This window comes from Perissodus microlepis, chromosome 9 (genome assembly GCF_051167445.1).
Source record: "Perissodus microlepis isolate ML-2025 ecotype Zambia chromosome 9, ASM5116744v1, whole genome shotgun sequence".
Taxonomy (NCBI): domain Eukaryota; kingdom Metazoa; phylum Chordata; class Actinopteri; order Cichliformes; family Cichlidae; genus Perissodus; species Perissodus microlepis.
In genome coordinates, this window is record NC_140469.1 from 12,544,199 (window position 1) to 12,566,388 (window position 22,190).

The 22,190-nt window shown below is 39.9% G+C and overlaps 1 protein-coding gene across 2 annotated transcripts in view; it reads left to right on the forward strand.

Annotated features, from left to right (window-relative positions):
• Positions 1-22,190, forward strand: part of ctnnd2a (catenin (cadherin-associated protein), delta 2a) — a 247,700-nt gene that overhangs the window by 127,272 nt on the left and 98,238 nt on the right. Inside the window, exons 11-12 of one of the 2 annotated variants that reach the window (XM_084939063.1) lie at positions 2,897-3,070; positions 19,071-19,443. In XM_084939063.1, the coding sequence (XP_084795189.1) occupies positions 2,897-3,070; positions 19,071-19,443 (547 nt within the window). The remainder of the gene's footprint in view (positions 1-2,896; positions 3,071-19,070; positions 19,444-22,190) is intronic. The other variant, XM_084939064.1, reaches the window with a different exon arrangement.

The window sequence follows — 22,190 nt, forward strand, 5'->3', positions numbered from 1 at the left end:
ATACAGGTGAATGAGCAGCTCCTTGCTATATTTTTGTAGGTAAAAATGTAGTTTGCTCTATTTTTTACTAAACAGGCAGGACTGTAATTCACCAAGGAGCCAGAGTTGGGTTTGGCATGATGATATTCATTTTAAATATTTTACTGAATAAAACATCATATGAGGGGATCTCTCTCTCTCACTCTCTACATCAGCCTGTCATTTTTGTCTTAAAGTTCCTCTTCCTCTTTAAAGAAAGAGGTCAGTACTTCCATGAGTGGGCCCCCGTGAGCCAAAGAGTAAATGTATAATGAAATAAAACCAACTCACCAAGACTTCAAAGATGAAAGGCACTAGAGGAAGCGAAAGAGCTCAGATGAGTCATGCTGTTAATGGGTGTGTCCATGACTCTAATTAGTATTCTTTCATGCATATTCTCATATTGTCTTTCAGTCCTGTAAAATTCACTGTATTTTTACCTGGGGTCCACGGCAGTTCTAATGTCTGTTCTTCCAGTATCTATTATTCTTTTTTCTTCCCTTATGCTGACACCCTTGTCCTCTTGCTGTTTGAGTTCACCATCTGGCTACAGCTGGCCAGTAGAGTATGAAGGGATGCAGCCAACCTTTCATAGGCTTGGGAGGTTAACGGGCCAGTCAGATAACCACACAGCTGAAAGAAGGACAGAGTTGAGGTGCAACAGCGGTTTATCATCTGCCATAATAGTAAAGAAATAGGATAATAGGTTGTCAAAGGAGCTTGCGAAGAAAAGCGTCTGGACTTCTTTAAGTTACTTGAAGACATTTCACCTCTCATCCGAGAAGCTTCTTCAGTTCTAAGGTCAAATGGTGGGGGGTCCCAGATTTAAACCTAGTGGGAGTATCCCCCTACAGAGGGACAAAAGGACCCCCTGATGATCCTCTAATCACCTGAGCCAAGGTGTGAAACTGGGTGTGGGTCCCAATCAGCCAGAGTTTCGGGTGAGCTCATTGTGAAACCTGGCCCCACCTTATCATGCGAATTCCTGAGGTCAGATGACCCAGGATGTGAGTGGGTGTTAAGGCGTCTGGGGAGGGAACTCAAAACTGGATTATAGATGGCAGACAGTTGGTGTCGTAAACCACCGCCTCTGTTCAAAGATGGTCGCTCACAGTGGACGTAAATGGCTTCTTTCACTCCTCTTTCAAACCATCTGTCCTCTCTGTCCAAAATGTGAACATTGGCATCCTCGAAAGAGTGTCCTTTGTCCTTTAGATGCAGATAAACTGCTGAGTCTTGTCCTGTGGAGGTGGCTCTTCTGTGTTGTGCCATGCGCTTGTGAAGTGGCTGTTTGGTCTCTCCAATGTAGAGGTCTGGGCATTCCTCGCTGCACTGTACAGCATGCTTACGACACCAACTGTCTGCCATCTATAATCCAGTTTTGAGTTCCCTCCCCAGACGCCTTAACGCCCACTCACATCTTGGGCCATCTGACCTCAGGAATTCGCATGATAAGGTGGGGCCAGGTTTCACAATGAGCTCACCCAAAACTCTGGCTGATTGGGACCCACACCCAGTTTCACACCTTGGCTCAGGTGATTAGAGGATCATCAGGGGGTCCTTTTGTCCCTCTGTGGGGGGATACTCCCACTAGGTTTAAATCTGGGACTCCCCACCATTTGACCTTAGAACTGAAGAAGCTTCTCGGATGAGAGGTGAAACGTCTTCAAGTAACTTAAAGAAGTCCAGACGCTTTTCTTTGCAAGCTCCTTTGACTACGATGACCTGGATGACTGAGAACCTTCACAGACAGGATAATAGGTTATTGTTCATTCTTCGGTGTGCATATATTTAATCCTACTTAGATGGCAAAGTCTATTAATATGCATTGATTTCTGATATAACCTGACAGATTGAGGTATTTGACTGTGTTAAATTGATGATGGATTCACAGGGAGGTTTGAATCTTCATGCACTGGCCCATCATCCCGTGTAACTTTCTTGGCATGCGACTTCCAGTGCACTGAAAACTATTGTAATATGATATGACATTTGCTCCACTGGACCATCTCAGTCACTCATAGCTTTCTAACTCAGTGTATGTATGACTATTTATGTCTTTTTATTTCTATCTCGCACCATGTCACCTAAACCCTTCCATATAAACCCATATTCCCCCACTTTGCTACTTTTCTACCCTTGCCTAATTTTAATTTTGGGTCTCCTCGTCTTCATTGGGAGGCCCCTTGCCTTACATTTGTTCTGCTGTGTAATGAACAAATGCCTGCTGTCAATGTTTCCTTGCCATGTTTTTTTCTGTGGGACTCCTGCCAAACACAAAGGAGAGAGGGGGAAGGGGGGGGTTGCATCTCATTATTTTATAGCTGCCGAACAGCAATGTGTTTCATGGAGATTAAAAAAATTAAATGCAGAGGCATCACTCCCTGTTTTCTGTCTCTCTCAATCTGTATATTTCTTCTTATCTCATTTGTTGCTGCATATGTCTCTATATTTTTTTCTCTGCTTTTGATTTGCTTGAACTATAACTCTCTCACTTCCTTACCAGTCGTACAAACACAGACAGACGAACACACACACTACCAAACCCTTAGTTGCTCAGAACGACTTTGTTTACAGCGTCCTAATTATCCCACAACACATCAGCGTAGGTGAAGAATGGCAATGGACAGTTCTAAAATTCAAATAGACTTGTTGCCGCATATGCTTCTTTATTTTCCTTTCGTTTAAATACCATATCTACATTTATGTCTTTATTTTACCGCCCTTTTCACATGTCAAATACTTCTTACTCAACCCTCTCCATCCTTTTTGTTTCTAACCTGCTCATTTTCTTTCCTCATTTTTTACTTTTCACTTTGTCATTCATTTTTCACTGTGTTGTACTCACATCTTTTTACTTCCTCTTTCTTCACTCTAGGTTCTCGTGGCTCCTACAGTAGTCAGCATAGTCAAGAGCCCCTTCGGCCTCTGGGGTCCCCAGAGCACCACATAGATCCGATCTATGAAGAACGTGTCTATCACAACAAGGGCCCCATGAGAAGCCTTAGCCAGAGCCAGGGCCCTGAGTCTGGGCCCTACCGCAACAACACAGGTAAGGCAGTCATTGCATCAAATTGTATCATTAATGCAGTTTCATGTTTTGTTTTGTTTCTACTGCGTGTGGCTTAGACATTGTAGAGTTTAAGCCCTGAACTCTGAAACTGTGTTTAAGGTAAATAAACTCAGTCATATCTGACAAGTGACTAAGAGTATGTTATGGAAAACAAGGGCAACCACTTTCTCTATAAAGTGTATGATACAACAGTAGTACACAAATTAGACTCACAGAGGCAAAAAACATTTAGTGAAGGAGTAGGTAGGTAAAAAAAATCCAAGTTTTGACCTTGATGGTGACTGCAACCAGCTGGTAAGAGGTGTAATTTAAAACTGTGTTAGATTTAAGCCATTTGTATTTTCAATATTCACATGTTCAGCAGAAAGGAAGTGCGCTATAGTCACATAGCCTTGGAATAGCTGCTGAGTAGGAGAAAGAGAAAAAGTTACAGCCACACAGAGGTCTAGTGTTGAAGATCAACTGGTATAGGGTAAATCAAGATGCTGGCTTTTGGAAAAGCACAATGTTGCATTTCAGTGGCAAGCTTTTTATATGAAATGTTTTGGAGGAAGATTCAGAAAAGCAGCTAGACAATTCAAAGAGGGTCTCGTTCTTATTGGTTAGGTATTGGGCTTGTTTGTGTGGCTCTCTGGCCTTAATTTTGTTTTCAGTAGGTAAGAAACAGGCTGAAGTTGAGGTGAGTTGAAGTACTGATTTAACTTCTGTGAGATTTATCTATAGGACAAAAGCAAAAAAAAAATAGTTCTTTATTGGCTAAACCTGATGTCATATTATAATCATAACTTGTCCCTGACCGAGAGTGGGCATTTCCACCTTCTCCCACTGAGACCTGCGGTCTCAAACTTGGAGATGCTAATTCTCAATTCCGCTGTTTAACACTAAACTAAGAACCACTCTGGTGCGACCTGGAAGCCATCACCTGATAATGTGAACAGAATTATATCATCCACTAAAAGCAGAGATCCTGAGACTACCAAAGTGTAGTCAAACAGATACCTCAATCTGAGTTATCCGTCTCGTTCCCAGACTCAGACAGTGTCAGTGGGATTGACGAGATCCTCTAAGTATTCCATCCACCACCTGATTATATACTCACTTGAAGTCAGCAGCACCCCACTCCCACTGTACCTAATGTGAGCAGCGCACTGCTTCCTCCTCTTGAGGCATCTGACGGTTTGCGAGAATTGTTTTGAGGCAGACCAAAAATCTTGTTACATGGCCTCACCAAACTCCTCCCACACCTGAATTTTTGCTGGAGCCAGAGCCACACCGCGCTTGTTACCTGCCCTCAGTCCCACAGGCTAACCAAGCTCAATAGGACCCATTCTTCAGCTTGACTGCTTTCTTCGCCACCATCCACCATCTGGTTCAGACACTGTAAAACCATGAAACAGATCAACTACCCTGTGGCCACAGGTCCATGCAATCACCTCAACGAAGGTGCAGAACATGATCCACGTGGTAGACTCAGTCTCCCGAGTCTCCCTCGGAATGCTGTCAAACTTCTGCCGGAGGTAGGAATTTAAGATCTGTTAGATGTTCCCACCACACCATAATACATTTGGCTTTGCCAGCCCTGCCCACTAACTTCCCCTTCCACCTGATCCAACTCAGCCAGTTGGTGATCAGTTTAGAGCTCAGCTCCTGCTGATATTCTCTGACTGTTAGAAATCTTCCATTTAAAATTACCTTCCATGCTATTTCCTTCATGATCACTCTCACTTTTCTTATGCTTTAGTAATGTAACCAAAAGTTGTGGAAATTTTCACTAAAAACACTATTCTGATAGTTCTGACCTACTTAAACCTTTGAGTATGCGACTATAAATTATACATAAATTATGGCTTTTCCCTCTTTCATTGTTTTTAACTAGCATTAGGCTCCGGTGATGGATAAGCCAATATGATTGTCTTTTATGTGTTATTGTTCCAGTTGATTTAGGTTCAAATCAATTGAATGTATTAAGGCCCTTTCACATAGAGAGTTACATTCACTGCTCTGCCTGCTAGGCTAAGTGAAGGTCCCAAATATGTGTTGTGCAATCTGTGTATGTCTTTTTTCTTTCTGCACCCAGTGATGTGTATGTGTATAATATGTACCCACTTCATGTCATTCCTCATTTCTATTGGTCATGCAAAGACTGCACTCCAACACTGCACTGTGCTTTGCTTGACGCCATGGTAAATTGTTCATGGATGGCAGAAGCAGTCATTGTATGAGAGAGTCATTTAATGTGAAGTAACTGGCCTAATTTGAAAATCTAAGGACTTGAAAGTAGAAATATATATTGTAGAGATAGATGTAGCCACAGTAAAAGTAAAAAGCTCTCAGAAAAATACATACTACACATATAGATACCTAAAAATTCTCCTTAAATACTAGTACATCTCAGAATACATGTCCATATTTGAGCAAGGCCAAGATGGTTCACAACAAAGAACAGTCCTTGATTTTGTAGATGGCATTTTTAAGCCTGTTGGTGTGTTTCTGCTCAGGAATATCAACCCATATATGTCTTAAATATAAAGTGTAACTTCAACAGCTTTTCCATAGTTTAAAATATAAGAATTTGTCCTTGAATAGTTTATGATATCCATTATTTTTCTGCCACACACTAGGCAAATAATGCACCATGTCTAACATAAAAATGCAAAAACATGCTGCAATTAACTTTTGTAATGAGACAATATGTGTGTTCTCTAGTATCTAAAGGGAAATCTGTCCATGACAGCTTTTTTAATCAGTCACCAAGCAAAAATAATACTTGTTAACCAATGTCAGGAACAACTGAGATACCTTTGCACTGAATATATCAACCCTCATCAGTGCCAGTTTTCTTTTCTACAAAATGAATGGTATGTTGTCTAGTTGGTCCAGTGAATTTCTATCAAGTCTAGAGCCAAATGAAGATAATGCTTTATGAAAAATAAAGAGTAAGTGGCATAGAAAAAGGCATTGCCAAGCCTATTGTGTTTGTGAAGCACAATGGGCTGTGTGGATGTTTTTTTCCCCTTTTTTTTTATTCGCAATGAACTGCAGTTGGATACATTTACTATCGAACTCACACAGTCATTCTCACTCACTCTCCATTGTTGCCAGCAGTGTATTTTTAATAGGACCTCATTGAGCTTATCTCATTGTGGGTTTAGGTATACCATGTTAATCCCATTACGGTATCATATCCACACAAAAACACCCAAGTCTCTCAAGCCGCTTTCACAGCTCCGTCGACGTCTTTAACGAGTCGATCCTTAATAGCTATCATTAGCATTCAGGTCAGAATTATGACAGTAAATGTGCCACCCTAGACCAGAGTTTGAGTTCATCAGTTTCACTCACTTAAAAGGAAAGAACATCTTCCATAAGCACCAAGCATAGCTTTTGAAGCACATTTCAGAGTTGGGTCATTGGATTTGCTCATATTCTTGTGGGATATTGCTTTGATTACAATCAGTGAAATTCAGAACTCTTCATACAGTGATATCATTGTCTTTGCAAGCAGAAATCATTTAAATAAGTATGCTTCAGAAGTGCACAGAGAGAATCCAGTGTTATCTATAATTTACTGCGCCTTGTATTTGTAGTTTCAATAGATGGGTATGAGAAAACTCACAAAGGAAATTTGCACTGCAGCTAAAATCAATAGACTGTGGATTAGACCGTGTGCATTTAATTGTAACACTGGAAGTTTACAACGCACTTCTCCAATGATACAGTGTTTTAATAGATTGTCTGATGCTGTTGGAGCTAAATCCTTCATCAGAGCATATATTTTATCTCATGCACAAATATTTCCCTGCTGCGCTTGGCCCTTGTAACTACACTGCAAGAACAACACACCGAAGATTAACAGCACCTTGAAGTCTCAGGGCTATTGAATTAAAGCTTGGCCTTTACACAGCGTATTTTGAAATTTGTGTGAATAGCATGTGCAGTGAAAAGGAGGTTGTCTAATAAGGATTCATAATGCATAGAGTGATGGCACATAATGAACTGATAAGGGCTGTGCTGACATAGTGAGCGGTAAGTCATTAATTATGTCATAGTGCCTTTTCTTGGCAATGGCAAGCTCACATTATTGGTTCATTAAGCTGGCATGGATCAATGTAATTAATGCTATAAGTCATCCCTTTGCTGAAAAGAAAAGAGAGACAGTTTTGTGTGGGTATTTCACTTCAAAAATTCCAAAGTTGTAGTCAGAGGTCTGCAGTGTGTGGTGCACAGTGTCAGTCTAATTTAGGGCCAATTTAAACAAGGCAGTCAAATGAAGCCCACAATATTCGCTGAGAGCAGGGGGCATAGCATTATTTAACTGGGCACTTAACTATGAAGAGGAGCAACGTGGTACAACAAAAGCCATCTAAGTGACTCTAATTTTGCATGCGCTGTTTTTATAGCTACTGTTTTCTGGGCCGGTTTTATCTCAAAGAGACACATGAAAGGAAATGCGAATTAGGAACAAACAGGACATGAAGAAGAAGCGAGTAAAGTGGATATACGGTGGCCTCTGATCTATAGTTCAAATGATTTTAGAAGGTAAAATGTTAGAGTTGTGACTAAGTTAGTTACATTGTGGCAAACTTTTGCCAGAATGATGTTGATTTTCACAATACTCTTCTAGCCTGATGGCTTATTTTATGTCCAACACTGCAGTAAACCAACAGACCTGTAGTCTCAGGAAGCCATTGTCTCCCAGCACAGCGGACAGCTATTTCTCAGCACACTTTGACAGTTCACTCAGGTTTAGTTTAAAATGTTGGTAATTGGTAAACCTGTCTGCTTGGCTTCCACAGCTCTCAAGTCTTCTAGCTCAGTTCATTTCAGCACTACATTAATTGTTGCTGTGAGTGTTGCATTAACAGCACTGTCACTGTGGCTAATACAACTGAAGGAAAAATAAAAAAGCTTTTACTAAACCTCCACTACATGTGTCACCCCCCGATCAAACATCTCTCACATCTACACAATCTTCTTCAGTGATTTGCTACAGTCTCAGCCTCTTCATTACGTTTACATCTACACAGCACAACTCTATGTATAGCAACTATGAATGTGTATTTGCGTGTTTTTGCATGCATGTGTGCAGGCAGTGATGTGTAGTGTTTCATTCTTGGATTAAACCAGGCCAGTGCCCCAGAGGGCTGCAGGTTAATGCGGCCTATTTTAAACGATTATTCCTGCATGGCCACATCTTCTCCAGCGTGCACATGAATACACCTACATGCTGGTATATTTTCCCACAAGAGATTGTGCTTCTAAAATCAGCCTACGCTTCACTTGTCACTATGCTTTCCTGTCTTAATTTACAATCGCATCCTTTTTCTGTAACATCAGTCTCATTTTCTCCATTATCTTAATGATGTTGTGATCTCTCCTACTGCTTGCAATGATTTCCTTTTTCTCTTTACAAATATGTTTACCATTCTGACTTTTTTTTTTGTTCCTCTGTCTCATCTATCATCTCTACTAATTAAGAGGGGAATGTAAATCTTTACCTCGTGTTGTTTTATGCCCGTATTGTCTGTTTTTTCTTTCCTTTTTTCTGACCTCTCCTTGTTTTCTACCATTTCGTCCTTCCCTTCTGCATTTGCGCTTACTTTTTTGTCTTTGTACTTTCCCTTTTTATCTCATAAAAGCTATCTTGACTTGTATTAATGACTCTAACCATTGGGAATAACAGTGTCTCTGAATGACTGTGGCTGTTTTTCTCTTTAATAGCTTAACATTAGGCCTGCATGTAGCTCAGGTGGTGACTGTGAGAATGGCTGGATTCAGTGTAGCTGTTATTTCTCAAGGTTGATCTATTGCAGTTGATAAGAGATGGTTTATATTTTAACATCTATCCCTAACATATCTTTAGAAGAGACAGATACAAATTCAGACAATCAGTAGTCACTAAGCCACAGTAAAAACAAAGTTATATTTTCTGAACAGCTTGCGGGTCCAGACAACCGAATGCTGCCAGGCTGTATTAATAAAAGTGAATACACTTTTTTTTTGGACTTTAAATACATTTTACAGAAAATTTCAGTCAGTGTAAAAACTGTAATCTCACATTCCCCATTTCTTAAGTGTATGTAATAAAAGTTTGTCATGTGTTAACCAGATAGTGTGGACAGTGCACTGCATTTGGCAAATAATTGATATTCTACACTATATTTCGCTGTGGTGTTATTCACATAGACATTATGCATTTTAAATATCTCTAATGCACTTTATATCTATGTCCATTTTATGTCATGTATTTTCAATTCTTGGCATAATTTTAGTCTAATGGACTGTAGTGCCTTACAACTTCTAGCTCCTCTTTTTAAGGATGACAGACAGTAATTTCATGTTGTTGTTTGTAGTCTTATCTGGAAATACTGCAGTGTTCAAAACTTTTTTCCTCATTACGTTTCAGAACTGAAATGTATTCAGTTGCTGGGACAAGGGATCAACTCTGGTCTGTTACATAAGTGCAAGTGTGTGTGTGTGTGTGTTTGTTTGCTTGTTGTGAAGTTTTTTGCAAAGCATGATTATTTTTGCTTGAATATGCAGCCCCGTGGCACTGGTTCCTTTCTCCAGTGTGAATTTGCACACATAAACATGCTCAGTAAAAGGAAAGAAAAAAATACGAGAAGGGATTTGCATCAAACCATTAAACCAATCTGCTTTCTCCTTTAAATCGGCTGTTTTTCTTCTGTAATGAGATCTGACATCCTAATGAGGGGGATAGAAGCAAGAGAGTGATGGAGAAGCGAGATGAGGGAGAGAAAGAAAAGAAACCCAAGAGAGGAGGGGGGAGACAAAGAAGTGAAGAGAGAGTACTGTTACTGAGTACTGAGGCAAGGGGAGTTTAGGGCTTCTCTTTAACAGAGAAACTGACAGATCCGTGAAAAGAAAGAAGAGAAAGGAAAGCTCAGTTTCATCTGGCACATATTCCTTAGTTCCCCAATGTGGCTTGTTATAGTAGAATTGTGTGTTTATGTGTGTTTAATCAAACTTATTTAATGGATATTTAAGATTTAAAGATTTTTTGGCCTTTTAAAAAGACACCAAAAATTGGTATGATGGGTAACACTTTATATAATGTCCTCATAATAGATACTAGATATTTGTAAGTCCTTCTATGATGACTATTTACATGCAGTAATACAGGTAGGACTGTTGGTGTAAAAAACATAAACACACTTACTGAAAAACACCTGTTAACAGCTTATTAACTTTTTACCCCTCGGCTGTCAAAAGCTGATGGGGTCTTGTCGTCACGCCACCTGGCAGGCGGGTGGGCAGCGTGAACACCCAAGTTTGTGAATGTGATAACTCGAGAAGAAATTGGAAATCAATGCCATAGGTGCATTTATGCTAATCTTGGGACCAGTTTGACCTCAAGGTCAGAGAGCAGAGGTTAGGTTTTCTGAAAATCACCTAGGATTTTCAAATTTATCCCACATGTATATCTACTAGGTAGCTGACAGGAGGCACTGTCGGCTGCCTGTATTTTAAAGAATGTGAATAGGATTGTACACTGTATATTTACTAATAAGACCACAATCACAGTTATTAACCTTAACTAACGTTGCCACTATGTAGCTTTTTTAATATAAGCATCACAAAGGTGGCTTCATTTTCACATGGCCTACTTATGCTAAATAGATACTCCATCCAAAGAAAGTTCTGTTTCGATTTGTGGTTTGAAGTCTGCTATGATATGCCACATTATCACTGAATCTTTTAACAACACCGTGCTGTAAAGTGCAACAGTCATTTTCTGCTGGAGGAGTATGTTTCATACATTCTTCATTAGGCTATGGGACTGTATCAGATCTCAATGCACTGAAGAGCCGGTAATGTTTAAGAGGATCAGGTTTAAAGTTTTATAACTCTAATGTGCAGCTGTCATATATGAAATAAATTGCCTTGCTGAGAGAGCACTGAGTGGTAAAATAAATATATTAACCCATGAATTCACAGCACAGCTATTTTCTGCAGCATTGCCCTCTTGCCTTATTTGCAGCAACACCTTTTCCTTTCGCCAGTTTATTTTTTATACTCTTTATTGCACTTCATTACCTAACAATCTAGATAATGTAATGAGGCAAGCTGAACACAGTTGGTTAATCAGATGTCCCCATTTATGTAAGCGCACCCAGAAACGAATAACCACCTTAGTGAAAACTGTTAGGTGTGATTGAGGTTTTAGGTTTTTGTCAATTCAACTAACAATGTTTTGTTTATATCTTTCTTGAGGGACAAAACAAACTATAAAGTTACAACAGGGAGAATTATATGGGGTGTTTTGAGCTAAATTTTGAAATACACATTCTGGGAATGTGGAAGACTCACATTAATTTGTTAAGGGAGGGCATAATATATTCCTTTTGTGTTACATAGCGAGCCAGAGAGACGGTTCTGACTGTCAAAGTACTTTGCTTTCTTGGAGTCTTTGGATAGGAAGCATACCTGGAAAATTTCCCAGACACAGGCCTCTGCCATGCAATCCCAACGCACTTGCAATATATGTTTGGTTGTGCCAGGCTTGTCCTCTTCCCATGCTATCTGATCCAACTCACTGCCAGGTGGTGATCATTTGACAGCTCAGGTCCTCTCTTCACCTGAGTGTCCATGATGTACAGGCATAGATCTGATGATACAAGGACAAAGTAATTGATCAGCTTGCAAACTAGGCTGTCCGAAGTGCACTTATGAACATCCTTATACTCAAACATGATGGCCGTTATTAATAAAATCTAATTAGCACAAAAGTCAAAAACCAAACAAACACTAAGAACACTTTCGATTTAAAACAAGTCATCAGAGCTGATCAAAGCTTGTAAAGCTTGTTACTAAACTCTTCCATATTCACCTTAGTCTGCTAGCATTGCAGCACTGCTGTTTTTAATGATAGCCAGGGTCTACCCTTCAAGCATGCATCTAAGAGTGAGAATCAAAGTGTCTGAACAAACTGTGCAGAACATCCAAGAGGCATGATCATCACTTTCACTTATTTAAAAATAACACATTTTGCTGGTGGAAGGTCAATATCAGCTGTCACTAATTAACAGTTTTTCCACAAGTTGATGACAGGACAAAATAAAACTTGCTTATGTTTGGCTTCGTGTGGTCCCTGCACTCCCGACTCTCCCAAATGTTTTTTATGAGGGAAAAGAAGCATCACCTCTGTACAGCCTTAACTAGAATAAGTTTCTTTGTAGTTCCCGCAACTGTAACAGTGTTTACATCATTTACATCATTTGCTTAATGTTAGTGATCTAAATACTTCAACAGTATTTAGATCTCAAATAAGTATCAGAATAGATGCTGTATTGAAGATGCACAGTCCCTAGGCTTGAATCAAAAATCTGGTCACGGCATCCCCTACTAATGTGCAGTACAATAGTTATTGCCTGATAAATCCTTGTAGCATAAAATTAAAGTGCTGCAGTATTGTTAAACTTTCTGGCTTCTCCCCAGTCACTTTATTGTGTCACTCCAGCAGGATTTCTCTGTCGCCAGGTTAGATTAGGTCTGTTTGGCCAAGATCAATTTCAGCTTGGCCAGTGATCCTGTTGGATTGTTAATGGACCTACTGCCTTTTCAACACCAGTAAAGAAAGATGTGTGAATTTGCACTTACTTATAATGTGATGTTTACTCCATTGCGAAAACATTTGTTCTGGTTAAATGCCCAGACTGTCATACTGCAGCCAGCTCTCTTTTGAAAGACAATGTCTAATCTCAGTTTAATTAACCAAGAAAACAAAAACGGACTTAAAAAAAGGAGGTGAGGAAAAAAGAAAAGTGAAAATGGATTTATTTTTTCAGGATTATCATATGAATATTATGTGCAGCAATGCCTGTCAAACTGATAAACTGATTTGTTACAGTACGTTTAACTAGAAATGACAGCGCTGTTGAACATGCTGTTGATAAAAGCTCAGTCCATATGTGGAACCCAGGTGACTTTTATCATAGCTTAAACTTGCACAGTATTTACAGGGAGGTTTTGCTGAAGTCTCAGAAAGTTTTAATTACAAGCTCAGAGCATCTGATAACTCACAAGATCAGCACAAAATGCTTTCCTTCGGGAAGACATATGGCATTTCCTAAATATAACCCAAAGTAGCCCCACAGACCCACTCACAAAACACTCCACACATGTGTTAAAAGTGCTCGTTTTTAGGTATGTACAAACACAAAAACGCCAGTCCTTGCAAACCCAAGGCATGCACAGGAACACAATGCTGCACACATGCTTCTGTGACATGCTTACTCAGTTTACACTTACAGTAGCGATTAGCATATTCTCAGTTTTATCAGCAGTTATTCATAACTGTAAAAAAACATTTTTTGTCATCAGCGATAACACAGCCCACACAACACTGATTGTCTTCATGAAATCACATGTGTTTGATGCTTTTTTATGTTTTATTGATCCATTGTTTATTGTTTTTAAGTGGTATTCATTGCACTTTGATGTATTTTCCCTACCATAACATAGCCACCCCTCTTACTACCTTATTAATATTGGTCAAATTCAAATAAGTAAGTCATGATCAGTTAAACTGGAAGTCCAGCTATTTTGTAGTTTAGTTTTAATACAAGTTTGCTCAGTCCATTTCTTTATGCATGAAGTCACAAACATTTATTGGTTCGTCTTTTTACTGAGCAAGTTCAGTGTGTCTGGGTTATCTTTTCGTTATCTGGCTTTCAGGAATGTCTGCTTTTGACTGCTCATGTTAGATTCCCTCCATGTCACCCTATTCCTACAACCGCTTCTGTCACGCCAACCCTCTCTCAACTCTCTGTTCGCCTTCACTTCCTCCATGTCTTCCTCTTTTCCTCCTGCCTGGTAGTTCCACCTTTAACATCCTTTGTCAAAGGGTGGACTCATTTCTAATCCTGTCCTTCTTGGTCACTCCCATTGAAAACCTTACCATCTTTAACTTTGTCACTTCCACCGAATCCTAGTACCCTCAGCTATGGTGGTCATCAAATCAATTAGTCAACAGTTTTTCCTTTATAATTTTCGTCCATGAACATGAGTTATTGTAGCCACACAGAGGTCTAAAGTCAGATTTTTCTCATTATCAAAATAATCTGCAATCTTTAACAAACATGTGTGATGTTAGAATAGGCCCATAGGACAGGCTAAAAGCACAGCAGTTGCTGATGCCAAAGCATGAAGGAAAGGTGACTGAAAAATTACTCGGCTCATGACTCAAAAGATTCAGAAAACAAGAACAAAACCAGCCTGTGGCCTTATGCTATTTTATCTTACAAATAATCACTGTGGGCAATGGATGGGAATCGTTATTTGAACTGTTATTTGAAGCCTTTCAGCATCTAGTAAGCTTCAGTAATTTGGATGAACTGCCATTTTAAATACCCTAGACAGAGGTATCACTGTATATTTAATTTTAGTATAGCAGTCTTTCAGTTGCCACAACATGCTAACTGTTGTTTAAATGAAAAGTAGCTATCTACTCGTTTATCATCAGAGCAGATTTGAGTTCTTATGGCAGTTACAAGAAATTACAAACCTCTGCAACTATGATTATAAGGGTGTCATGTATAGTGGTGTATATCACCTATAAATACAAACAAAATATTCTCTGATTTGATCATTTTAGCCGTTGTACATCCACAGCACGAACAATTAGCAACATCCTGGAGTCCTGCTGTGTCCAGCCAGCATGATTCTTGAAAGACATGGCACCTTTAGTCATGGAAACAAGTATCCTACAGCTTCAACACTATAAAAAGCTGTATACTTGATACTGAAAGTGCAAGGGAGAGCACTTGTGAGTGTGTGTGTGTGTAGGGGTAGGGGGGTGTCTGTCTTCCAGTGTTTAGGAGCTCAGGAACATCAAGAGCTGTGTGTTGGCCAGGAGGCTCTCCTAGGGATAAACAGAGGGAGAAACTAATCCTTACTCTCCTTCACATCCAAGCAGGGTGCGTGTTTGTGTCCGTGTGAGTGTGTGTGTATTTATCTTCGGAAATGTGTTTCTTCCATGGCTGCTGAAGCCAAGGTTGCGTGTGCATGTTGGTAAATGACCTTAAAGCATTAGAAAAAGATGCGTTACAGGCATGCATGTTCAGTCTAAGTCAATCACTGGCACATTTAGTAATCCATGTGTGTGTGATGACGGCGATGTCTGTGTGAGCGTGTGTATGTGAGAGAGATAGAGACTGTACTGATGGGGCTTTGTGTAATCGTGCTGAGCAGTGAAGCGTGTCGAGAGAAAGGACATGTCCTCAGCTCTGATCACATAGTCTACTAGAACGACAGTGAAGGGAGGGAAGGAAAGAGAAAGACAGACGCTTGTTAGGGAAGAAGAGGAACACAAAACATCAAATGAAACGATGATGAGGAGAGGACGACTGACAAAAATGGAATGAGAGAAGGAGTAAGCTACGGTAAAAGGGAGAGGTTGGTAAATCAAACGGGAGGTTTCAGAAGAAATCCACGAGCTAAAAGAGGGATGGAGGTAAAGGCAGAGAGTGATAGATCTGGAGAATTCGGAAAAAAGCAAAGAAAGAGAAAAGGGCAAGGAATTGATGCAGGAAACACGATAGTGACCAGAGTACAGTTGAAAGACACTGAAGCAGAGATGAAAGAATAAGAAGTTTAGATGGATATGGAAAGCTTAAAGTGCTGGTTTTATCCCCTAGTTTTTCCCCTCTTCCCCTTTCCTTCATCTCTTGTGCATTCAGAAAGGTTTTCCTAGTTGCAGCAGCCCAAGAAAATAAAATCAAGCGAGGCGGCCCCTCAGCCGACTGGCTAATTGCAGAGGTATCACTGTGTCAAATGACTAATAGAGTTTCCCTTTCCGTCGCTAATCTGCCAGCAGGAGCACAGCCGCAATTTGTTTACTCTTTGCCGATGCAAGGGAATACAAAGACACACCCGCCTTTTTATTTCCTCTCAAACACAATTTCACGCTGCCAGAGCGTTAGGTGTGAGACGTGTTAGTGGAAAGTGCACGTGTGTGTGTGTATCTGGTATACACAACACCACATGTTTCGTGATTTGTTTAATATTTCATGAAACACCCCTGTAACTTGCGTTCTGCTGGTCTTCAGCAAACTCATGATAGACACACCCTTTCACACTGTGTGTTTATTCCATATATAAACGTTAACGTTCAATTATATGCTTAAATCTAACCTCAACAGATCTTATTCTTACTTTCAGGTCCCGAATGACTTAATTTTTTTGGTCAGAAATGCAATTACTGCAACAGTCTAAAGTCCCAATTTGCTCTCAAAAGTAAGTAACACGAGAAGAAACACAGGTGTACAAATACAAAATACACATGCATAAATCAGGCACCCACATCCTGATTTGGCAGGCAGTATTGGCCCCAGAGGTCAATCCATCACTCAGACCACACCATTAACTGAGCAAATCATAAATTCAGTAGCATACCATTTACTTAGAGTAGTTTAAGAAGAGACCGCAGAGTGTAGAAGGAAAGATTGTGTGAGTAGGAAAATGAATTGCATAAAGAGGCACAGGGAAGCAGAATACAAAGTACTGTAACAGAGTGTGAAAACAAAAGGAGCGGCTAAAACAGTGATTTGGCAGCACATTTTGGGAGGATTCTTTCTGTTCTTTGTTCCCAACCATCTCTCTTCATCATTCTTGATTTTGTTCCTTTTTCCTTTACTTTTTTAGCTTATAACCAAGGACACTCCTTTTTAGTGGTCACAGCACAGGCTGTAAAAATAATTTGACATGACATTTTTTCCTTCTTTTCACTGTTCTTCCACCCCCTCTTTTGCTCTGAGGTTTGTCCTGTCTGGTTGTCAAGTCTCTCGGTGAGTGCACACTGACACTGGTGGTGTTAGTCTAAAACCAGGACACTAATGAGACAGAAAGACAGACACACCGCAGACACAATTTTAAGAGTATAGAAAAGTCTGGGATTTGCTTCTGATGGGAATAATGCTGCTTCATTCCCCTCCTATACCCTCTGTTGTATGTGCTCCCTCCATTGCCTCGCATTTCTTTTCTTTTTCCTGTATTGACTGACTTTGTTCTCTAAAACGTGGCTTTCTCAGCTGCTGCCTTTTCTTTCCCCTGGACTCATCCACTGTTTTCCTGCCTAATTCTTTGGATTGTCAAATTTGGGGCATCAGTGTGCACTAGGATTGTGATCCAATCGCCCTGTCTTCCCTAGTTAGATTGCCAGTAACTGACAAAATTGCTGCTGGGGCGGGCAAAGGATTTAGTCAGTGTGCACTCGTTAAGGTGGTGCTGTCTATTCTCCATAATGCATGCTATGTGGCCTAAATACAAAAAAAAAGTACGAGTGGTAACCAGAAGTTGACAAATCCAAGCTGAGCAGCTGAAACGATATTAAGTCAAAAAACAAAAAAAGCTGGAAAATCAAACCAAAGTCCTTCTGTTTTCTCTCATTTTTAAATGATGATGATCACGGGAGTGCTCCTTACATGCACATTCATTTTAAAGAGTGCAGGCATCCAAACACAAACTTGTCTGTACTTAAATGCTCATGCATGTCTGTGTCTGTGTCACCCAGGAGATAAAAAAATATGCTAAAGTGATTACTTCATCCCTAAGGTTTCTTGTGCCGCTCATAGAGTTCTCCAGAATAGTCTGAAGAAGTTCAGTTCAAGAATATGGAATAGGATTGTTAAAGTAATGGTTTCGTCAGCCTTGTGTACAAAATAGGTTGGGCAGATCAGATGCATGGGTGTGTGTTTGTCTGAGTGTGCGAGAGAGAGATGGAGGTGAAAAAGAGAGTGATAAGAGGGTTGTGAAGGTCAGGTAAATGCCAGCACTCGAGACAGTGCTAAAGAGCAGGTTTGTTGGTCACGTAACGATAAGACACTCAGCTTCAGCACACTCTCACATCCACACAACCTCCAGTCTTTTGTTAATTTGTGCTCTGGCTGGTAAACGCTCCTTGTCATCTGTTTATATGAAATGCATAGGATTCTATATGCTTATATGGGGAGTTTTAGTCTGCCTCATCCAGGCAGGTTTTAAAGGCTAATTCTGTTTGTGATTGGAGGTTCATTGGCCTATGTTAAAGCCTAAGTCAATCATACGGCCACATATCGATTACAAGACTCTGTGATTTATTGCTTACTCCTTGAAGAACATGTTTATGGTGTTTTTCACGTGCTGTTTTCAGTCTGCATATACCTTGGTCCTAATGATGGATAAGATGGATCCCCCCCCCCCTCCACGGTCTGTCTCAGTGTTTTTACAGCCAAAGAAACGAGCCCCCCAGACTCACATTAACACCTTGATATATCACCACTCCACTGTTTCAGTGCATCACGGAGGGAAGACAGCTACTGTGCCCCTGAAGGCTGCTTACACCCTCCAGCAAATCCCAATTCAATTTCAAAGTCACTCCAAAGAGATATGTCTTGTTGTTTTATTTATACATTTTTTGTATGTTTTTAGTCCTTTTTGATCACCAGGGTCACCTCACCATGATCTCTCAAAGTGTGTGGACTCATCCCTTCCCTCGCATGAACTAGAGCAAAGTTTCATTTTTTTATTGCCGACTGACAGAGTAGTGTGTCATTTCAGTGACAACTCTAACAATGATTGTAGTCTCTCATTGTCAAAAGTATTTTTTTTCCTTGCCACTGTCTTAAACATGGGGGCAGAACTACTCCACAGCTATTTTTTAATGTGCTGTTGGCACTGTAGGATTGAACGGGCTTTGACAAAAACAGGCATTTACAGTGATTTCTGCTGTGCAGCTATCAAGAATTGTGTTAAATTGTCAATAGATTTATGATATAGTATTTCATGTGTTTATTTTTATCTTACTAGATTATAATCTCTCTCTTTTAAACATGGGAATAAGGCCAATGTTTTTTTTTACCTATATGGAGTTTTTTCCAAATGACTGTTCATCGCTGTGTTTGCTTTTCTGTCCTTCCTCTCCTGTGCTCGTGTCCTTGCCCTTCTCTCCTCCTCTTCCCTCATTCGCTCTCCTCTGTAGACCTGACCATGCGTATCCATGATCAGGTCCGTGACCTAAGTTATGTCCTCTGTCCCTACTTTCCTGCCATAGCACCCTCCTCCCCTGGTGTCGACTCCGCCCCTTTGCAGCGCACTGGAAGTCACGGCACAGGAACAGGAAACTACAACCGCGGCGGGACCAACAACTATGCCACAGTGGGGCCAGGCTACACCTCGAGTGGCAGTAGCGGAGATGTATATGGTTCAGATCCCTATGTGGCTGACCCCTACCGTACCCTGCAGTACTGCCCTTCAGTGGTGGAATCACCCTACAGCAAGTCAGGACCAGCTCTGCCGCCCGAAGGCAGCCTGCAACGTTCACCTTCTATTGACTCTATTCAAAAAGATCCAAGGTAGGATGAAAGGAGAGTTGTAGAGTGTGTGTTGTGTGCATGAGTATCTGTGTATACATGTATTTTTTTAGGGGTTTATTGGATCACAGCTTGTATGTTCAACATAATAAAAAATACAATGCCTAGACACACGTACACATCACATGAGTCACTTCAGAGGATGTTATACTGACTGCTCAAGACTTTGTCCTAACTTTACAAAAATGTTAATTACACCAACACCTAGCTCTAGACACAGATTAATATAGTCAGCCACTGATCATGCCATTATTCAAACTTTGTGATCTGTCATCTGATTACAAGCTCCAATCAAGGGACATCTTATTACTGACCTCAGTTTGAATTGCCAACGCTCATTATATATTCATAACTCAAATCATGTTTCCGAAGGTTTCAAATGATTACTTTCAGTGAAATCACAATGGTGCTTTGGAGTTGCTTTAAAAAGCTTAAAATTGCAGTGTTCTTATAAACTCACAGTCAAAGCTTTTTTGCACAAACAGGTAGATTTCATGGTCTTTTGTGGTTAAGAAAAACCTTTAGTAACAGTCACACACTCAACTCAGCCATGATCATCAGGTTTTTTCTAAAGCTCTCTAAAAACAGGTGTTTATGCCCAAAAATGCATTTACGCTGAAAATGCCTCAAAGTTAAGAACAGGCACATTGAAGTAAGTGTGTTGTGTCAGGTACCAGTGTAAAAATTTGAAGGCACTTCAGATACCAAAACACTGAAGAAATATTTTGCATATCTGGTTTGTCCACACTCTAGACTTTGAAAAATGAAGGTAAACAGCAATTATTATTTAATTTGACAGGAAAATCTCTCATAAATATACAAAAAGTTTTTGCCAAATTAAACTTCTGTTTTTTTGTCCAGTGCAGCTACCTCATATGTATGAGGAAAAACTATCTAATGAGACACTGTTTTACTCCAGTCACACACCAGTTGCTTGAGACTTTTTTTTTCACCTCCCATAGTGTCATGCTGTGCGTAAAAGCATCCTACTGGGCTGTGATCACTTCCATCCTCTTGTCTCTGCAATTAAGCAAAGCTCATTCCCCGTCTTTTTTTATACATATTTCACAGGACTCTTGATGTATAATTCCTTTAATTACAGAGCAAGAGGGACTGAGGCGGGTGGATCAAGTCTCAGCAGCAGCTGTCAGTCACTGAAAGGGAGAAAAAACACAGTGAACAGAGAGAGTGGGAGATTATTAAGAACAGTGACAATGAAAGTAAAAAAAGAGGGGGGAAATGATTAGCATGTGCACAGTCTGATGAAGGTAAAGTCCTTCACAAAATCCTGCAGTCTTACTGTAGGATGTGTCTACTTTTGATGATATAGTTAGACTGACTGACTCAAGACAGTCTCCATATTTCACAACAGCCAATGTACCGAATCAAGTGAAAGCTCATATCTGGTGAGTTATTGTTATTATAAAATAAACACAGCACTTCTGACTTACACTAGAATATCGTATCTGTTTACTTCACAAAAGGAACGATTATTGTCTTTTTCTTTGCACTCTGGACTTTGTTGTTCATAAACACTTCTTCTTTAGCAAAGTAGTATCAATTCTGAGCGAGGTATATGTTTTATTAAGGCATATTATTCACACGGCAACAACATAACATAACAAAATAGTTGTAAGAGTAGACAGAAATATGTTTCCAGAAGGTTCAAAGAGATACTGGAGAGCCAGAAGTGAATATAGGTCAGTAAGATAAGAAAATGTGAGCGATTGCATTTTCACATCCTAAATCTAGTACTTGATGATGAAAAGAGGCATTGCATACCTAAAAGGCTAAATTAGCTAATCCGTTGTATAACTGGAGAGATCACCATCTCTTTTTTATATATTAAGTTGTACGCTGAAATGTATTTCTATACATAAATGTGTGTGTGTGTGTGTGTGTGCGTGTGCATGGAGGGAGAGAGGGTGTAAGTGGATATGTAGCAGAGGACTTTTTAGAACTTTTAAAAGTTGATTGTTTTGTAATACTCATAATACAAAAACCGAGCCAATGTAGGAGTAGGTTTAGCGCTTACATTTCACATACAAACACACTCAGGCATACGCACATTGTTCTCTTTATGCACTTGCAATGAAAGTGTTTATTGTTGGCCCTCTAGTGTTATTGCTGCACTTGCTTGTATGCACAGTCAAGATCATTTTGCTTCCATTATTGCCTCAGGCTTCATGGATTTCTGTGCACAGATCCAGACAGAAATCTCATTTTTCCCTCATTTGCACTTTTTTTCCTCCAGTAAAGTAACAAGAAATGGTAGAATTGCAAGCATTTTGTACACTGGTTGAATTCAACACTAAAGATCTTTTTCACAAATCTGAGCCTTTGTGGTGAATGCTGCCTGCAGATTGCATAGTGATTTATTACTATTATGTTACATCATTAGTATTTTTAACTTTATGTACAGTTAAAGGTGTCTTTAAATGCCTAATTTCTAGCTGTATTTTTTATGCAGTTATCTTACTGTGCTTAATATTGTTGAATTGAAGTGTGTTAGATTTCTCTTTGTCAGGAGGTTAAATGGCCTCCTACTCAAACTCAACTCTCTCTCTTGCTGTAATTGGATCTAGTTGAGCTAACATGAAGTGCTAAATGAGTTAGCAGCTATTAGACACAAAGAACACTGTGAGTGAGGGCAGAGGTTATGTGTGCATGTTTTAATCTGTGTGTGTGTGTGTGTGTGTGTGTGTGTGTGTGTGTGTGTGTGTGTGTGT